The sequence below is a fragment of the Engraulis encrasicolus genome, chromosome 13, assembly GCF_034702125.1.
Source record: "Engraulis encrasicolus isolate BLACKSEA-1 chromosome 13, IST_EnEncr_1.0, whole genome shotgun sequence".
Classification (NCBI taxonomy): domain Eukaryota; kingdom Metazoa; phylum Chordata; class Actinopteri; order Clupeiformes; family Engraulidae; genus Engraulis; species Engraulis encrasicolus.
Genome location: NC_085869.1, coordinates 15015269 through 15031776, shown reverse-complemented (window position 1 = coordinate 15031776; position 16508 = coordinate 15015269). Strand labels below are relative to the sequence as shown.

The 16508-nt window shown below is 42.5% G+C and overlaps 1 protein-coding gene across 29 annotated transcripts in view; it reads left to right on the top strand.

The window, feature by feature from the left end:
- Positions 1-16508, top strand: part of ttn.1 (titin, tandem duplicate 1) — a 159767-nt gene that overhangs the window by 132502 nt on the left and 10757 nt on the right. For all 29 annotated transcript variants that reach the window (XM_063213114.1, XM_063213120.1, XM_063213116.1 and 26 more), the window contains 25 exons: positions 11-598; positions 763-1065; positions 1200-1496; positions 1651-1938; positions 3719-4018; positions 4103-4405; positions 4491-4877; positions 5040-6806; positions 6950-7243; positions 7349-7633; positions 7833-8132; positions 8253-10388; positions 10493-10795; positions 10894-11199; positions 11300-11590; positions 11698-11994; positions 12111-12416; positions 12522-12833; positions 13032-13313; positions 13471-14064; positions 14198-14485; positions 14602-14901; positions 14991-15293; positions 15399-15701; positions 15853-16437. In XM_063213114.1, the coding sequence (XP_063069184.1) occupies positions 11-598; positions 763-1065; positions 1200-1496; positions 1651-1938; positions 3719-4018; positions 4103-4405; positions 4491-4877; positions 5040-6806; positions 6950-7243; positions 7349-7633; positions 7833-8132; positions 8253-10388; positions 10493-10795; positions 10894-11199; positions 11300-11590; positions 11698-11994; positions 12111-12416; positions 12522-12833; positions 13032-13313; positions 13471-14064; positions 14198-14485; positions 14602-14901; positions 14991-15293; positions 15399-15701; positions 15853-16437 (11718 nt within the window). The remainder of the gene's footprint in view (positions 1-10; positions 599-762; positions 1066-1199; positions 1497-1650; positions 1939-3718; positions 4019-4102; positions 4406-4490; positions 4878-5039; positions 6807-6949; positions 7244-7348; positions 7634-7832; positions 8133-8252; positions 10389-10492; positions 10796-10893; positions 11200-11299; positions 11591-11697; positions 11995-12110; positions 12417-12521; positions 12834-13031; positions 13314-13470; positions 14065-14197; positions 14486-14601; positions 14902-14990; positions 15294-15398; positions 15702-15852; positions 16438-16508) is intronic.

The following is a 16508-nucleotide window of genomic DNA, read 5'->3' as shown; positions in this document are numbered from 1 at the left end:
TATTCTTCAGAGGCACCAGAGTTTGACATGAAGAACTACCCGAAGAACACTGTTTATGTAAGAGCAGGATCCAACTTGAAGTTTGAATTGCCTCTGACTGGAAAGCCAATGCCAAAGGTTACGATGGCAAGAAACAATGTTGCCGCCAAGACTGGAAAAAGGTTCAGTTTTGAGGTCACACCTGAAAGCCTTCTGATCAATCTGAAGGAAAGCATTGCAACCGATGCTGGCAGATATGACATCACAGCCTCAAATTCCAGCGGAACAACCAAGATGCATGTGAACATTTTGGTTCTGGATAGACCTGGCCCACCGACCGGCCCAGTGGAAATTGGTGAAGTTGGTGAATCAACTGTGTGCCTGAAATGGCTTCCACCTGTATATGAGGGTGGCAGCCCAGTGACCAACTATGTTGTGCTAAGGAGGGAAACCAGTACACCTGCTTGGACAGAAGTGTCTTCTCAGGTGGCTCGACCCTCCATAAAAGTAGCCAAACTGACAAAGGGGGAGGAATACCAGTTCAGAATCAAGGCAGAAAATCGCTTTGGAATCAGTGACCACATCGACTCACAGTCAGTCACTGTGAAACTTCCATACAGTAAGTAGATCTATAGTACATATTGACATTACATAATATCATAACACAGTAACTTACAGTTTCTACTCCAAACAACACATATAAAGGCGCACTTACCATTACCATAGCTGTGTTCTTTTTTTGTGCAACTACATAACGTAAATGAATGTCCTTTTCTCTTTTAGCCTTCCCTGGACCACCGTCAACACCATGGGCTGGGTTCATCTCAAGGGAGACTATCACTGTGTGCTGGCACGAGCCAGTTTCAGATGGTGGAAACCCAGTGATTGGTTACCATGTCCAGATGAAAGAGAGAAGCAGCATCCTGTGGCAGAAGGTCAACAAGACAGCTGTGGCTGCTAACCAGATCCGCATTACAAATATCTGCCCTGGCATGATCTATGAATTTAAGGTAGCAGCGGAAAATGCTGCTGGTATTGGAAAAATAAGCAAAACATCCGAGGAGATGCTTGCAATTGATGCATGTGGTAAGTTGGAAAACTTTTCCCCTTTCTCATTTTTCACACTTTATTTCCACCACAGGTAATTCATTCTGTATTAGGATTCATTATTTGTGATTAACTGTATCTAACTGAAATATAAATCTTATATTGCATTTCAGAACCTCCTGCAAATGTTAAAGTCACTGAGATCACAAAGAACTCCGTCACCCTCGTCTGGCAGAAGCCCCCCTATGATGGGGGCAGCAAGATCACTGGCTACATGGTTGAGAGGAGAGACGCACCCAATGGCAGATGGACAAAGGCTAACTTCACCAATATTATTGATAAGAAGTTTACCGTGTCTGGCTTGTCTATTGGTGAAGCCTATGAATTCAGAGTGTTTGCCAAGAATGCAATTGGCTCTGTCAGTAACCCATCACTCGTTGCTGGACCAGCAACCTGTGTCGATATAAGTGGTAAGCTGTGCTAAACCTGTTAACATACAGTACTTTACCAGTCATTACTCTCTCATTATGTTACATTTAGCAGACACTTACAAATGAGGGCATGATCTATGCTAATTACAGTGTACAATCACAGTGTGTAAAACTAAATTTTGTTTTTCTAAAGGTGCCCCAGTCATTGACCTTCCACCAGAGTATCTGGATGTCGTGCAGTACAAAGCTGGTGTCTCTGTCAAGATTAAAGTTGGAATATTTGCTAAGCCTTTGCCAACAATTGAGTGGCTCAAGGATGGCAAGGAGTTAGTCCAAACTTCTATGCTTTCAATTGAAAACTCCACTGACTCATCAGCTGTTCTTATCAAGGATGCAACACGTCTAAACACAGGAACATATGAAATTAACATCAAGAATGTGCAGGGCACAGCAACTGCACAAGTTAGAATTCAGATTCTTGGTAAGTATTATTATTTTAAGTATTTCTACTATATCTGCATTAACTGAAGAGAAGACACTGGAGTAGCACCGGTACAATTCTTTTTGTCTTTTAATTAAATGTTCAGTATGACCCAATGGGACCCTATGTTTTGCACTTAATTAAAAGAAGAAAAGTATAGCATCTGCGCTGCTCTTTTGTCTTCTCTCCTGTTAAAATGTCCTGTCTGTCTCCCATCAATGCACCAGAAGACAAAATGGAAGCACATGGAATTATCCCTGTATTGTATCTGCATTGTTGTGTATACCCAGGTGAAAAACCCATATACTTAAAGTGTACTTTTTTTGACCGTACTTAGTACAAAGTGTACTATTTTCGGCGATTTAAAGTGCGCTTCATTGCACTATTAGTGCGCTGAAGCACTACTAAAGCAGTACTTCAGCACACTTGCAGCACACTGAGGATGCTAAATTGGCACCGCTTTTGGACAACTTTAAGTGCAATACAAGCATACTTTTGAAAGTATGCTCCAAACACGCTTTTCATGCATTCGTATGGCATTAATAGTGTGCTCGAGTACACTTCTATAACATTTTATTGTTACTAGAAGTACAATAAAAGTATATTAACTTCATGCTTCTTTGGACTACATTGGAACATTTTAAGTATGTAAAAAGTATATCATATTAAGTATTGTAAATATATAACAGGTATGCTTGAAGTATATTTACAGTACACTCCCAAGTACAACGAATAATATACATGTAATACTACAATCCATGCTGGTTCTCAGAGCTTGTACATTACACATAGCCACATGTCACAGTAGTGATATAGTATACATGCCTAACACGACTGACATTTACAATCATTGCATTGTTACAGAGATTTCAGATACACATTTCACTTTATTTCATTTTTGTTCCACCTCCCTGTAGTTGATCATTTGAATTGATCACCAATGGTGACCCTTGATTCTTTGTTTGAACAACTAGTTCCAACTTACCTCTCACCATGATATCATGGGAAGTGTGAGTCTATATATACCAGAACATATACGTGACCATCATAATGACGGTGGGAACATGGCCATTTTTTGTGTACCACTTTAAAATGTTAAAACTCCTACAATAAATGCAGAATATAACAATGAGTAATATTTTCATGCAAACCAAAGATATTCCTTAGAGGTAAATGGATTTCTGTTTGAGAAATTTAGCTCCAAGAAGTGCATTGCATGATGGTACATGCATGATGATGCATGATGGGTAAATGCACTTTGTGTAAGCACACTTTGAATATATTTGGATGAAGCACAATCATGGTGCACTTAGAAAAAGTATACTTCCAATATGTTAAAGTGATTTACTTTAAAGCGCACTATAGAAAATCACACTTCGAAGTCACTTGGGTGAAGTATAATCAAAGTGCACTTAAAAAAAGTGCAATTGCAATATGTTATAAAAAAATACACTTTTAGTAAGTTCACTATTAGAACACTATTAGTATATTCCTCTAAATACACTTTAGCCAAACATCTTCTAAGTGCACTTTATGTATGGTTCGCAAAGTGTACTTTCTTTGAGAGCAACTTAATTACATCTAATTTTAAGTACACTTTAAATAAGCATATTGTAAACATACTTTTTCTTAGCACAAAAAGTGTGAGTGCGCTTTTAACATGCTAAGTACACTTCAGTCGTGCTTTTATTGTACTAAATTGAACCACTTTTTCACCTGGGTCTGTACAGTATATAAGTGCAATGACTAAAGCTTTAACATTGTTGTCTTCCTTTAACAGATAAACCAGGTCCACCAACTGGAAACATTGACTTCAAGTCTGTCACAGCTGACAAAATCACAATTGCATGGGAGCCAGTCGCTGACAATGGTGGAGCTGAAGTTACCCATTATATTGCTGAGAGAAGAGAAACAAGCCGCGTTGTCTGGGCAACCATTTCAGAAGAGCTGCGTGACTGCACTGTCTCTGTTGGAAAACTGATCAGAGGTGCAGAGTATGTCTTCCGTGTCCGTGGTGTTAACAAGTTTGGCCTTGGTGAGACTCTGGAATCAGAAGCCGTTGTTGCCAAGAATGCCTTCGGTAAGAATGAACTTATTCAGCAAGTAATTTGCACAGTTGCATGTAAATGATGGCAGTCAGTAAAATGAGTTCCTCTTTTTTCAGTTACCCCTGGACAGCCTTCTACACCAGAGGTTACTGAAACATCCAAGACATCCATGCAGGTTGTATGGGAAAAGCCAGGTATTGATGGTGGCAGTAAAGTATCAGGATATCTCATTGAGAGAAGAAACAAAAAGAGCCTTCGTTGGAAGAGGATCTTCAAAGACCCAATTACTGAAACTTCACTCAAGGTTTACCATCTCACAGAAAACAATGAATATCAATATCGTGTTTGTGCGATTAACAAAGCTGGTGAAGGTCCATTCTCTGAGGTCTCTGACTTCTACAAGGCAGCTGATCCAGTTGGTAAGTTTCACACCCTCCCACAATTGTCAACCAAATGAAAGATGTTTGTTTTGCAAGTATTTATTAACTTATTTCTGCCTTTCAGAAACACCATTCGAACCTTCCAAGCTTAAGGTTGTTGACTCTACCAGTTCATCCATTACTCTTGGTTGGACCAAACCAGAGTTTGATGGAGGAAGTGAAATTCTCAGCTATGTTGTTGAGATGAGGATTGGAGGAATAGAGAAGGAGGGAGGAGAAAAGGAAGTGGAAGAAGAAGAAGAAGGAGAAGAAGAAGAAGAAGAAGAAGAAGAAGAAGACGAATATGAATGGACTGTTATTAGTCAAAAGGGTGAAGTGAGAACAACCGAGTATGTGGCATCTGGCCTTAAACCAGACACCGATTACTACTTCCGTGTATCTGGAGTCAACTGTGCTGGACGTGGAGATCCAATAACAATGAAGGAGCCAGTTCAAGCCAAGGATATTCTTGGTATGTTGACACATTTTATTCTGCCTATAGTAATAATAGTAATAATAATAATGCCTATGTTTTGTATAGCGCTTCTCATGGCACTGAAAGACATTTTTTCAACATGACATTAAGAAATCAATAATTATTTTGTAACATACTTTATATGTTCTATATTTTCAGAGGAAGCCATGGTTGATCCAGATGTAGCCATGAGAACTCACTACACTGTGAAAGCCGGAAAGGATGTGGAAATTGTTGTACCTCTTAAGGGTAGACCTTCTCCAAGTGCTTCCTGGATGAAAGAAGACGTAAACATTGACAAAGATCCAAGCTATCAAATTCACACCACAGAGTCTGCGTCATCTATAGTGATTCGTGAAGTCACAAGAAAAGACACTGGCAAATACATTGTGAAGATTAGCAATGGTGTTGGTGAGCCCAAATCTCTCATGTTGTCTGTTAAAGTTCAGGACACACCATCAGCCTGTACAAACCTGACAATCAAAGAGGTCACGCGCGGAAAAGTGACTCTCACTTGGGAACCACCTCTGTTGGATGGCGGTGCTGAAATCACCAACTACATTGTTGAAAAGAGGGATTCCTCCAAACGGGCATACTCCGCTGTAACAAGCAAATGCAAAGAGTTAACTTACACAATTGAGGAAGTCTCAGAGAAGACCTCATTCTACTTCCGTGTCCTGGCTGAGAATGAGCATGGCATTGGTGATCCTTGTGAGACCGCAGAGCCAGTGAAAGCCACTGAAACTCCTGGACCAGTGAAGGAGCTTTGCATGAAAGACTCCTCCAAGACCTCTGTCACTCTACAATGGAGTAAGCCTGATTATGATGGTGGTAGCATTATTAGTGATTACATTCTTGAAAAGAGAGCTAAGGACCAAGAAGAATGGGCAGGTGCTGGTACCAGCAAACACCTTGAACATGAAATTAAAGGACTGAAGGAACTCTCCGAAATGTTCTTCAGGGTTTGCTCTAAAAATGAGAAGGGCAACAGTGAATACATTGAGGTTGGGCCTATTGTGGTGAAGGATTACATCATTGCCCCAGAGGCAAATCTAGAGGAATATCCAACTGGACAAATTAGTGTGCGCCTCGGACATAATGTCCACATTGAACTGCCATACAAGGGTAAACCACGTCCCAGAGTTGAGTGGTTGAAGGACAATCTGCCACTGAAGGAAAGTGAACAGATTCGCTTCAAGAGAACATTAACCAAAGTAACCCTAATGATCAAGAATGTCACTAAAGAAAATGGTGGCAAATACACTCTCACTCTTGACAATGGCTTTAAGAGGAGTTCATTCCACATTCATGTCATCACTCTAGGACCACCATCAAGACCTGTTGGACCCATTCTTTTGGATGAAGTCCGTGCAGAACACATCTGTATATCTTGGGAAGAGCCCAACGATGATGGTGGTGGAGAGGTTACATGCTATTGTGTAGAGAAGCGTGACACGGCCCAGAATGACTGGAAGATGGCTTGCTCAACTGTATTGGGAACACGATTCAAGGTTCCAAACCTCATCAAGGGTGTACAGTACCAATTCAGAGTATGTGCTGAGAATAGGTATGGTGTCAGTGAACCTCTTTTGTCACAAACTGTCATTGCCAAGCATGAATTCAGACCACCAGGTCCACCTGGCCAACCCATTGTGTACAATATCACCAATGATGGCATGACTCTCCAGTGGGAGAAACCAGTGTATGATGGAGGCTGCCCAGTCCTTGGCTACCATGTTGAAAAGAAAGAGAAGAACAGTATTATGTGGCAGAAGGTCAACACAATTCTTGTGAAGAATACAGAATTTAGAGTCATTGAACTCATTGAGGGTCTGCAGTACCAATTCAGAGTCTATGCTCAGAATGATGCTGGGCATAGCCGCACGAGTGATGTCAGCAATCTCAACACTGCTGTTTCTCCAGTTGGTAAGTTTACCTCAAATTCACATTAAAATACATGACTGCATACATGCATTTCATTATGTTCATTTATTTCAAGTGCTGTAGTTAAAACTAATGTGGTATACTGTGAACGTGTAAAACAATGATTTACTGTTCACCAATGACAGATCCTCCAGGCCAACCAGACTACACTGATATTACCAGCAACTCAGTTGCTCTGAAGTGGGATCCACCCAAACATGATGGAGGAAGCAAAGTGGTTGCCTACAATGTTGAGAAGAGACAAGGACAAGGCCGTTGGTTCAAGTGCAATTTCTCAGATGTTCCAGATTGCGAGTTCACTGTTGAAGGACTTGCCTGCAATGAACGTTATGAATTCAGAGTTATTGCCCGAAATGCTATTGGAACTGTAAGCCCACCTTCTAATTCTTCTGGCTACATTGTGGTCAGGGATGAGGCCTGTAAGTACACTATGTTATACTATGTATTCTCTATAATTTACTCTATTTGACACCATAGATGTTCTGTAAGCACAAATGTATTTACATGGATCATCTACTTTGCAGTTGCTCCAAACATTGAACTTAGCCAGGAGCTCTTTGAGGGTGTTGCCGTGAAAGCTGGTGATCACATCAGGATCAAGGCTAACATTACTGGACGCCCAACACCTAAAGTTACATGGTACAAAGATGGGGTGGAAATCACCAAGAGACTGATGGACATCCTCTCAGCCCCTGGATCAAGTACCATCTTTGTCAGAGACGCTGATCGTAGCCATCGCGGCCTGTATACAGTGGAAGCCAGAAACCACTCTGGAACAAAGAAGGAGAACATTAATGTCCAGGTCTTCGGTATGTGCTATACACACATTTCATTATTATGCTTTACAATTAGGATGAAACCCACTTTATTGTGAAAAGACATGTTACCGGTACATGTAATACATTAATCACATTGTCCATGGAGTTAAATAAATTGATGTAGCATTGCTTTGTTGCTTCTATCTGATTGATTGTCTGACTGACTGACATATGTTGCTTTGTTATATAGACACGCCTGGAGAGCCAGTTGGACCCATCACCTTCTCCAACATCTCAGAGGGCAAAGTCACTCTGTCTTGGGAACCTCCTGAGAATGATGGCTGCTCTGATATCACACACTATATTATTGAAAGGCGTGAAACATCTAAAATTTCATGGACTCTTGTCACAGATGAGTGTACTGAGTGTACATTCGACGCTACAAAACTGATCAAAACCAATGAGTACCAATTCAGAGTTTCAGCAGCCAACAAGATTGGTGTTGGTAGATCTGTGGACTCTGTGCCTGTTATTGCACAGATGCAGTACAGTAAGTGGATTTTTACTGTATTTATTGATTCATGACAACATTTAACTTAATGTAGTGTATATGTGTCATTCAAGTAAGTAAATGCAGACAGTAAAATATGTTGTTTTCTCCATCACACAGCTTATCCTGATTCTCCTGGTACGCCAGATGCCACAGCAGTGGATGGAGAAAGTATAACAATTGGCTGGACTCCTCCCACTAATGATGGAGGAAGCCCAGTGAAACATTACATTGTTGAGAGGCGTGAAAAGAAGGGAGGACGCTGGACAAAGGTCTTCACAAAGAAACCTGTCACTGACTGTGCACTCCGTTGTCCTAATCTGACGGAAGACGTTGAGTATGAGTTCCATGTGATGGCTGTGAATGAGGCTGGTGTTGGAGCGCCTAGCAACACATCCATGGCAATTAAATGTGCCGAACCTACAGAGACCCCAGATGCTCCTTCCATTATCAATGTCTTTGATTCCACTAGCACATCCGTCAGCTTGGAATGGACCAAGCCCCCATGGGATGGTGGAATGGAAATCCAAGGTTATATTATTGAGATGAACACAGGCGCAGCCAAAGCAGCAGCAGAAGTAGCGGAGGGAGAGGAAGAGGGTGAAGAAGAAGAAGAAGAAGAAGAAGAAGAGGAGGGCTGGACAAGAGTCAACGAAGATCTGTGCACGGCTACAAAGTACGTTGCAACTGGGTTGGAAAGTGGCATTGACTACAGGTTCAGAGTCAGTGCTCAGAACAGCGTTGGAAAAGGATTGACCTGTGAGATTCCTGAGCCAACCCAAGCTATTGAAAGACTCCTGGAACCAGAAATATTTATCGATGCAAGCTTTAAGCAGACTCATATTATTAAGAGCGGTGCATCTGTCGTCCTTGCCATTGCTTTCAGGGGTAAACCAGCTCCTGCTGTGACATGGGTTAAGGAGGATGGTGAACTAGGAGTCTTGTCAGAAATTATTTCAACTGAAGGCACGTCATCATTGACACTGGAGAAGTGCACAAGAAATGACTCAGGAAAATACACTGCCACACTAGAGAACAGCAGTGGTTCTAAGTCCATTACATTCACCGTTAAGGTCATGGATACACCTGCACCACCAGTGAATGTAAGATATACAGAGATTTTGAAAGGAGGTCTTTCATTGGCATGGGAGGCCCCTCTTAATGATGGCGGTGCACGCATTCATCACTACATTGTTGAGAAGCGGGAAGCTTCACGCCGCACTTGGACAGAGGCAGCAGGAAAATGCTTCGAAACTAAGCTGAGTGTTTCTGAGCTCCTGGAAAATGTCCCTTACTTCTTCAGAGTTATGGCAGAGAATCAGTTTGGCCTTGGAGAACCCTATGAAATCCCAGATCCAGTTAGTGCCAACGCAGCGCCCTCAGCTCCAAAGAAGTTCAGTGTCGTTGACACCACAGACACATCTATTACTCTTAGCTGGACTAAGCCAGAACATGATGGCGGCAGCCGTGTGACCAGCTATACTGTTGAGGGTAAAGCAAAGGATACAGACAAATGGATGGTTTGTGGATCAGCAAAGTCTCTAAGCCTGACTGTTGATAAATTGTCAAAGGGCTCAGAATTTGAATTCCGTGTCATGGCAAAGAATGACGCAGGTTTCAGTCCACCGAAAGAATTGTTTGCCCCTGTTGTTATCAAAGAGCCTCTCGTTGAACCTGCTGCAGATCTCAGTGGTATTGAGAATCAGCTTATTACATGCAAAGGAGGTCAAACCTTTGTAATTGATGTCCCAATCAGTGGAAGGCCAGCTCCAAAGGCCTCCTGGAAATTGGAGGAAATGAGGTTGAAAGCAACAGACAGGGTAGCGATTGTAAAAACGGCTAACAGGGCCACCATAACCGTAAAGGAGAGCATGAGAGGTGACACAGGTAAATACTTCCTTACCCTTGAGAATGCTGCTGGATCAAAGACCTTCACCATTAATGTCAACGTCATTGGCAGACCTAGTGCACCCGATGGACCAGTTGAGGTTTCCTCAATCACTGCTGAATCGTGTGTGCTTACATGGCAAGAACCTGAGGATGATGGTGGCACTGAAATTACCAACTACATTGTTGAAAAGCGTGAATCCGGATCCACAGCTTGGGTCCTTATTAATTCCAGTGTGAAACGCACTACCCTACACGTTTACAACCTGACCAAGTACATGCAGTACACCTTCCGTGTCTGTGCCGAGAACAGATTTGGTGTGAGCAAATCCTCTGAATCTGAGACCATTGTTGCAGAGCATCCATTTGGTAAGTCAAAATGAAAAGAAAATACACAACACAGCAAGTGTAATACAACATATACATGATCATGTCGTTACTATATGACTAAGTTTCTTTTTTGTCCTGCTTAGTGCCACCTGGTCCACCCACAAGACCAGAGGTCTTTGGTGTTTCTGCTACAATGATGAGCATTCGCTGGGAGGAGCCATACCATGATGGTGGTAGCAAGGTGACAGGATACTGGATCGAGAGGAAAGAACGTAACACCATCCTTTGGGTCAGAGAGAACAAGATCCCATGCTTTGAGTGTGATTACAAAATTGAAGACCTTTGTGAAGGCCTTGAGTACCAGTTCAGAGTATATGCTATGAACAGTGCTGGACTCAGCAAGGCTAGTGACGCTTCAAAGAGGGCCACTGCCCAGAATCCAGTTGGTAAGTGCAACATCTGCAGTTTTGAAATTAATTAGATGATGTGTCTCACATTTTGTATAAGTTCATGAACTCTAACTCATTTTTTATACCTTGACTAGATCCTCCTGGCAAACCAGAGGTAACAGATATAACCAGATCATCGGTAGCTCTGAAATGGTCTACACCATTGTACGATGGTGGAAGTCCAATCACAGGCTACATTGTTGAGCGTAAGCCATACTCCCCCACTGGTGAAGGTCGTTGGCTCAAGTGCAATTACACCAACATCACAGAGAATACCTTCAGGGTTACTGCTCTTGGTGAGGGTGAGGTGTATGAATTCCGAGTTATTGCCAAGAATGCCAATTGTGTACACAGTGCAGGATCTGAAACAACAGGAGCTGTGGCATGCAAAGCAGGCTACAGTAAGTGATTTACCACCTTGGGATATCTCCTTCATGGTAGAATTCTAATTTATTTAAATTATTTCTACTGTATTTGTAATTGCTGTCTATTCTGTCTCAGGTCCTCCAAGGGCAGAGCTTGACAGCAAACTTCAGGTGGACACTGTGACAGTCAGAGCTGGCTCAGACCTGGTTCTTGATGCTGCTGTTGGAGGCAGGCCTGAACCAAAGGTTTGCTGGGACAAGGGAGGAAAAGAGCTGGAGCTCTGTGAGAAGTATGCCTTGCAGTACTCTGCTACCCGTGCCTTGGCAATCATCAAGTTCTGTGACCGCAATGACACCGGCAAATACACTCTGACAGTGAAGAATGCCAGTGGAATTAAGCATGCTGAGGTCAACGTCAAAGTACTTGGTACGTATCTTGTATATTGACATGATACCAAAGTAATAAAAGTATAGCCTTGCATAGCAATATAACCTCTGATGTAACCACTTTCTGTTTTCATTTTCTGTTCATAGACACTCCTGGGCCCCCAGTTGACATTGCCATCACCAATATTACAGAGGATAAATGCACCCTGTCTTGGCAACCCCCCATTGAGGATGGTGGTGATGCTGTTTCTCACTATGTCGTTGAGAGGAGGGACATGAATAGGCTCAACTGGGTGGTCATGGATGCAGAGTGCAAGGGTCTGACATGCGATATTACCAGAATGTTCAAGAACGGTGAATACAAGTTCCGTGTCAGAGGCGTGAACAAGTTTGGAGAAGGCGTGAAAGTGGAGTCCAACGTCATTGTTGCTAAGAACTACTTCAGTGAGTGTTGTTCTCTCTTAATAACATTATATCAAACATATAACATTATATCTACAGAACATTTTGTGTAAAGTTTTTAATCCTACTGACCCTCCTAATCTCTCTTGTAATTGTAGCTGTGCCCTCATCTCCTTCACCACCTGAGCTTCTGGTTGTTGGACCGGACTTCGCTACCATTGAATGGATGAAGCCAGAAAGTGATGGTGGAAGTCCAGTAACAACTTACCTCATTGAGAGCCGGGAAAAGAAGAGCATTAGATGGATCAAGGTCAACAGAGACTCTGTCCTCTTGGACACAACTTACAAGATTTCTGGCCTAACAACAGGAAATATTTACCAATTCCGTGTGACAGCTATAAATGCTGCTGGTGAGAGCGAGCCAAGTGATATCTCCATGTATGCTAAATGCAGAGTAGCAACATGTAAGTATACACCCAAGTTACTGTATGCAGAATATTAAATGCAGAAAAACTTCACTTAACTTGCAAATGCAAAAATCTAAACTTGCACATCGATCTGTTACACAGGTGAACCTGGAGAGCCCTCTATTCCACGTATTACTGACACCCATGCTGATAGCATCAGTCTGGCTTGGACAAGTCCAGTGGATGATGGTGGTGCTGAAATTATGGGATATGTTGTGGAAATGCAAGAGGATGGAGCTGAGGATGAAGAGGTCTGGGAAAAAACACATGAAAAGACCATAAGAAACACAGAGTACACAGTGACTGGTCTTGTTACTGGCAAGAAGTACTACTTCAGAGTTGCTGCTGTCAATATCAATGGAGAGGGAGAATTTAGTGATTGCTGTGCTGCAACAGAGCCTGTTGAAAGAATTGGTAAGTTTTGTATTAAGTTGCAGGCGTAGACATGCTCAAATGTAAAGTTGCAGTTACTGTCTGGGTGTTAAATAGGTAATCAGATAAGTTGATATAAGATCTGACATTTATCAATGTCCAGCTTCAATGTTACAGAAGACTACGTGTTTATTTTGTGCTTTGCTTCACATGATTTAACTTAAATTGTTTACCCTTCAGAAACTCCTGACCTGGAGATTCCAGAGGAACTCACCAAGACAGTCTGCTTGAGGGCAGGAGGTTGTTTGCGCCTTGTGGTTCATGTTACTGGCAGACCTACGCCAACCGTTGAATGGAGCAAACCTGGCACAGATCTTCATACCCGTGGTTTCATTGAAATTACGAGAAACACTGCCTCTCTGATCATTGATAAGGTGCACCGCTATGATGCTGGAAAGTACACAATTACTGCTGAGAACTCTGCTGGCAAAAAGGAAGCTGCTATCCTTGTCAAGATTTATGGTAAGGACTGATCTCCACATTTTTCCATATTGATTTCTCAAGTCTTTTATATACAGTACTGTACTGTATATGTCTATATACAGTATGAGTAATGTATAGTATGTTAGCACATATGATTGTGGTCAGTCCATAACATAATTTTCCCTTCTTGTTGTAGACACTCCTGGACCACCAGGTCCTGTTACAATCAAGGAACTGTCATCTGAGTATGCTGTCATCTCATGGGATGCTCCAACTGTTGATGGTGGTGCCCCTGTCAATAATTACGTTATTGAGAGAAGAGAGGCGTCAATGAGAGCTTACAAGACCGTTACGTCTAAATGCAGCAAGACCTCCTACAAGATTGATGGATTGATTGAAGGAATGCTTTATTACTTCAGAGTCTTGCCAGAAAACATTTATGGTGTTGGCGAGGCTAGCGAGACAGGTGATCTTGTTACGGCATGTGAAGTGCCAATGCCTCCACATAAACTTGATGTTCTTGATGTTACCAAGACCACTGTAACAATTGGATGGGAGAAACCAGAACACGATGGAGGAAGCAGACTTGTGTCATACATCGTTGAGGCTTGCAAATTCGGAACAGACAAGTGGATGAAGGTTGCCACCATGAAGACCAGTGACTTTGAGTTCACTATGACTTCTCTGAATACAAATGATCAGTTCTTCTTCAGAGTCAAGGCTGTGAACAGCAGAGGAGCCAGTGAGCCAAAAGAACTGGTGACAGCTGTAACTGTTCAAGAACAAATTGGTATGCTATCTTTTCTTTTTATCTTTACTCTTATTTTTTATTGTTATTCCAAAATGTATACATTTATACTGTACTAATTGATTTTATGGATTATTTATTTATTAAATAACTACTTAAACATTTCTATTCACAGTTGAGCCCGAGGTCGACTTCTCAGAACTTCCTCAGAAGTCTGTCAGCGTTCTTGCTGGTAAACCTCTTGAGATTAACTTGCCACTCATTGGCAGACCTCCTCCAAAGTGTGCATGGTACTTTAATCACACCAAGTTGAAGGTAACTGACCGTGTGAAGATTAAGAGCACAGGAAAGTCCTCCAGCCTCACTGTACTTGACACCACCATTGATGATTCTGGAGACTACATGATTGAAGTTACCAACTCTCATGGATCCATTCAAGAAACAATCAAAGCAACTGTTCTATGTAAGACAATTTAATGTAATGAATCTACCATAATGCTTCCATCTTTTCTCACTTGAAGAATGTCAGATGATAATATCAGTAACATTATTTTCCCCCTCAATTTCCCCCCCACACAGCCAAACCTGATGAGCCTCAAGGACCCATCAAGTTTGAGGAGATCGATGCTACCTCTGTCTTGATCAGTTGGAATCCTCCTATTAGAGATGGGGGAGCCCCAGTCAGTGGCTATGTTGTTGAACAGCGTGAGGCTCATCGCCCTGGATGGGTGCCTGTCAGCGATTCTGTCAGCAGACCACTCTTCAAGTTTGAGAATCTGACAGAAGGAGATGAATATGTGTTCCGCGCTGCAGCAGTGAACCGCTACGGCACTGGAGACTTTTTGCAGTCTGAGATTGCGTTGTGCAAGAGCTCAACAAGTAAGAGTTGTTTCAACATATGTATCAGACATTTGAAGTCACGCATTCATCTGTGTGGAAACTAAACTAAGATTCTTATCTTGTAACAGCTATTCCTGGACCACCTGGTAGACCAACTGTGTTCGATGCTTCTCGTGACGGTATGACCATTGCCTGGCACGAACCAGATGAGGACGGCGGAGCTCCTGTGTCTGGCTACATCATTGAGCGCAAAGAGGTCAGATCTGACAGATGGGTGCGTGCTAATAAGAACCCTGTGACCATGACCAGATACAGATCCACCGGCCTGATTGAGGGTCTCGAGTATGAGCATAGAGTGATTGCCATCAATGCCAGAGGGGTTGGCAAGCCAAGTCTGCTCTCCCCACGTGCTGTGGCAACTGATCCTGTTGGTAAGTGATGTACTACTTGTCAAGCGAAAAGTGAATGATACCACAGTTGAGTGATAGATTGTTAAAATCTGTGATGGCTAAGAAAGGTACACATTCCTCCAACAGATCCACCTGGTGCACCTCAGAACCCAAGAATCACAGACACAACCAAGACCTCAGTGTCTCTGGCCTGGAGTCCTCCAGATGAGGAGGGTGGCTCCAAGGTCACTGGCTATTTGATTGAAATGCAGAAGGCTGGTTCAGTAACCTGGACCAAGTGCAACACAACCCCATCAATGATCTGCGAGTACACACTGACCCAGATGCCTGCTGGAGAGGAATTCAAGTTCCGTGTCCTAGCTTGCAATGCTGGTGGACCAGGAGAGGGAGCTGAAGTTCCAGGAACAGTCACCATAACAGAAATGCAAGGTGAGATAGTTGTTACCCGTTTATTGCCTTGTTATATAGTATATTGTCTTAATATATTTTTTAATTATTTTACAACAGTGATACCTGCTGTATATTTCAGTTGATGCAATGAACATTGGGCTGATCATTCCAATCATTGTTTTCATTTCAGAGGCTCCAAGCTATGACCTTGAGTCTAAATACAAGGAGCTGTATGTTGTCAGACAAGGTGGAGTGCTTAAACTCACCGTGCCTATCAAGGGTAAACCTAGTCCTACGTGCAAGTGGACAAAGGATGGTGGTGATATCTCCGAAAGGGCCATGTTTGTGTCTGATGCAGATGTATCTGAGCTTGTCATTAAAGAAGCAGACAGAGGTGACTCTGGTTTGTATGAGCTTGTCATCCAGAACAAGTGTGGTAAGAAGGTCCTGCGCATCAAGGTTAAAGTGATTGGTCGTCCTAGTGCACCAGAAGGTCCTCTTACATTTGATGAAATTCAGGCACAGTCTGTCAAAGTAGGCTGGAAGAAACCTAAAGACGATGGTGGCTCTGACATCCGTGGCTATATTGTGGAGAGACGAGAGCTTCCCAAGACAGCCTGGTACACAGTGGACTCCAGGGTGGTTGACACACATCTGGTGGTCAAAGGACTGAGGGAAGGAGCTGAGTACCACTTCAAGGTGACAGCTGAAAATCAATTTGGTATCAGTGGATCTCTCAAGTCCGAAGATCCTGTTGTTCCAAAGACACCTATCTGTAAGTACACACGTTTTTAAAAAAGTGTCTATTTTGTCAGTTTATGTTGTCAGTAATGAAAACAAACTCAA